Raw genomic sequence first — 3,427 nt, 5'->3', positions numbered from 1 at the left:
GGAAAAAATGAAAGGAAACTCTAAACTTTTGATATTTAACCCAAAATTTTCGTAAAGCCACGAACTTCCGCTGACCATAACTTCCACATACGAAGTCCGTTTTACGTGTGCCACGTGTCTACGAACTCGTATCGTCGTGCTCTACAGCTTCCGTGAAGGAAGTTTTCCGAGAAACCCAACAAATTAAAAAGTCAACTCTTGACCTTTCAAAATAAAGCATTTTCACGGAAATAAAAAAAAACTCGACTATTTCTAGTCCACTCACTAAACCACAAAACCATACAACTCTTACTTAAATAAATTCCAAAATAAAATTAGAAACTAACAATAAATTTCCAGGGTATTACACTCTACCCCCCTTAAAGAAAATTTCGTCCCCGAAATTTAAACACTCTAATCCACATTCCACCTAGTGGAAATTGATCAACCAGAGACACACTTCCCTACATAAAGTCACTATCACCACATGACTAACTATACAGAAACAAGGGTTTCTAAGGATGCGAACTAGTTCATCACTCACAAAGAGCTAGACCATTCCAAAAACACTCGTCTCACTAAAGTCAAACCTCAACCAACCACTCATAAAATAAAACACGATAACACGTCTCTACAAAATACACTACCACTACTCTGCTAATTGTCAGGACCTACCTCGGATTTGCCCCTTGAAATCCGGCATAGACCTTACGAGACCCACCTCAAGGGAAATTCTACCAAAATTTTGGCATAACCTCCCTTAAAAATGGGTAACCCTGCCTGAAAGAAAATTCACCAAAACCCAGACACTTCGAAAACAAATTAATCCACATCTCCTGGAGCCATCCGCTCCCCCAAATAAACAACCACCACCTCAACAAAAGTAATAAATCAAAAATAATCTCATGAATTAAATCCCTCATACAAACAAACCAAATAATTCTTTTTCAAGACTCCTAAGTTAAATCGCAAGCCATAGCACGACACACAAACTACACAAGAATGTGAACTCAAAACAAAACAATATTTGCATTGCATCCTCGTCAACTCACTATGACACTACAAGCTTTCAAAAGAACTTTGCCACACAACATAAATCAACACTGCTACAAGTCAATAAATCATGAAGGCATCAGATCCACACAAAAACTCATTCAGACAGAAGGTCTACCACACAAATTTTAACTACATTCACAAGGCACAAACGACAAGACTTCACCCACCGCAACCTAACAATAGTTAAACAAATAGCTCACCTGAATACTACTGGGTCGGAGGCAACTGCCTCTGCTGGTACCCCTATCTGTCCTCCTGAGGTCGAGTACACTCCCTAGCCAGGTGCCCCACCTGCCCACAACTATAGCAAGCCTGAGTCTTCCGCTTATGGCACTCCCTAGCAATATGTCCTAACCCATCGCAACGGTAGCATCTCAAGGGCTCTACCTGTCGGATAGGTGCAGCTGGCACCGTAGCTAGAGCCTGCTGATCGGTCCGCTGCCTCTTCCCAGACGCACCATGAAGACCCTCAGAGCCACTGCCTCCTGCAACGGCCTTCCCCTTCCCATGCACATCTCTTAGTCCCTCAGCCTCATGCATGGCCTCCTCCTGCTCAACTGCAAGGGCACTCTCTACCGCTTCTGCTAGAGTAGCAAAACGGTGTGAACTTACAACATTCCGGAGCTTATGCCTCAAACCCCGAATAAACTTCCGTGGCAAGGCCACTGCATCCATCTCTCTCGCGAATCGATACAACTGAGAAAAACGTGCCTTATAGTCCCTGACACTCATCAAGCCCTGCACTAGAGCTATGAACTCAAGCTCCAACTGCTCTCTCACAGTATCAGGAAAATACTTCTCCCGAAAGAGCTGTACGAACCCCTCCCAAGACAAAGCGGTCACATCTCTAGCTCTCTCTACCCCGTTCCACCATACCCGTGCCTCATCTTTGAGAAGAAACGTAGCAATACGCATCTTCTCAATCTCCGTACACGTGATAAGGGTAAAGTATGTCTCCATGCCCTCTATCCAGTGATCCGCTACTAGGAAGTCCGTACCTCCAAGAAAGGAAGGCGCTCCTAACCTAATGATACCCTGAGCCAGCCTGGCCAATCGTAGACCATCATCTACAGCGACTGGCACCGGCTCCTCCAACACCACCTCCTCCTCAAAGAAATCATCCACAGGTGGAGCCCTACCTCTGCCTCTGGCCCCACCTGCCCCTTTGGCTCTACCGGCCCTTCTGGCCCTACCTCGGCCTCTAGCTCTCCCTCGCGGAGGATCCATCACCTAAGAAGCAAGTAAACCTTGGTTAACTCATGCATAAAACTTAAACCAAAGTATAAGTCAAATGCAACATTTATTAACCAAGTCACTAACTCAAGGTGGACACAAGGATTCAAAATCCCACTAACAGAGTACTCTCTACTCTGGCATCCTATTAACCTAGAGGCGACACCTAACCCTTCACATACCCAATGACATATCAATACCGAAGAGCTTATGATGGTGATCCCGCTGCAGTCGGACCATCACTCCGAAGTATTGATTATCACCAAATATGTAAACCTAGGCTCTGATACCAAACTGTCACACCCCAAATTTCGGATAAATAAAAATCCAAATTTAAGGCATGATAACAAAAATAAAAAGAGTCATATAATAAAATTCAACGTTTACAAAACTTGAGAAGTCAAGTAAAGGTCACGCTCAAAAGAGCTCACTACAATTTGACATACAATAACAAAATGTTTAACTCCTAACAAACAGCTTCTAGACCTCCACGTCTCAGTCTTGAACTTCCTCACCTGCAAAATCAACCTCTACACCATGGAATGGTGCACCGGGTTGTAAACAACAAACCCGGTAAGCTTTAAAAGCTCGTATGAGTAAATTTACAACAACAGACTCAACCCAACAACTCATAAGATAAAACCAAGAGTTCATGCATAAAAAAAAAAAATTCAGGAAAACACTTCCAAGCAAGAGAAAATCAAAAGATGAAATTAAGAAAACACAACAATTCTCAATCACTCAAAAATCATAAATGAAATCCTACAAAAATTATAATTCAGGAATTCCATTAAAATCACACGATTAAAATTTGAGAATCCCCTGCGAATAAGCATAGTTCAGGAGATACTCAAAGCGAAGAATTTAAATAAGAACACCACACAATCATTTCTCAACCCTTACTTATGGGTTCGCCAACGCATAGTCATCCCCCATAAGTAACTAGACAAAACACGTACTCATGGGTTCGTCAACACATAGTCATCCCCCATAAGTACCAACAGACTAGAGCTATATACTGACCGTAACCAATCACCCGGCCAAGGCTTGGTTCCCGGTCCACCACGAAGGCTCCTAATCTAATACACACAATCACCACTAAGGCACACATCCACAACTAATGCACAAAATCACCACTAAGGCATACATCCACAACTAA

At 43.0% G+C, this 3,427-nt stretch overlaps 1 protein-coding gene across 1 annotated transcript; it reads right to left on the bottom strand.

The window, feature by feature from the left end:
• Positions 1 to 1,278: 1,278 nt before the first annotated feature.
• LOC101305853 lies at positions 1,279 to 2,262 on the bottom strand. Its single transcript, XM_004300951.1, has one exon. The coding sequence runs from the start codon at positions 2,260 to 2,262 to the stop codon at positions 1,279 to 1,281; it is 984 nt and encodes a 327-aa protein (XP_004300999.1).
• Between the last annotated feature and the right edge of the window lie 1,165 nt (positions 2,263 to 3,427).

The sequence above is a fragment of the Fragaria vesca genome, linkage group LG5 (assembly GCF_000184155.1).
Source record: "Fragaria vesca subsp. vesca linkage group LG5, FraVesHawaii_1.0, whole genome shotgun sequence".
NCBI classification, from domain to species: Eukaryota; Viridiplantae; Streptophyta; class Magnoliopsida; order Rosales; family Rosaceae; genus Fragaria; species Fragaria vesca.
Note: the sequence above shows the minus strand (reverse complement) of the source record. Positions and strands in the feature narration are given on the sequence as shown.

What these genes read in the sequence shown, in the direction of transcription:
- LOC101305853 (XM_004300951.1), bottom strand. Translation starts at nt 2,262, where the DNA reads ATGGATCCTCCGCGAGGGAGAGCTAGAGGCCGAGGTAGGGCCAGAAGG.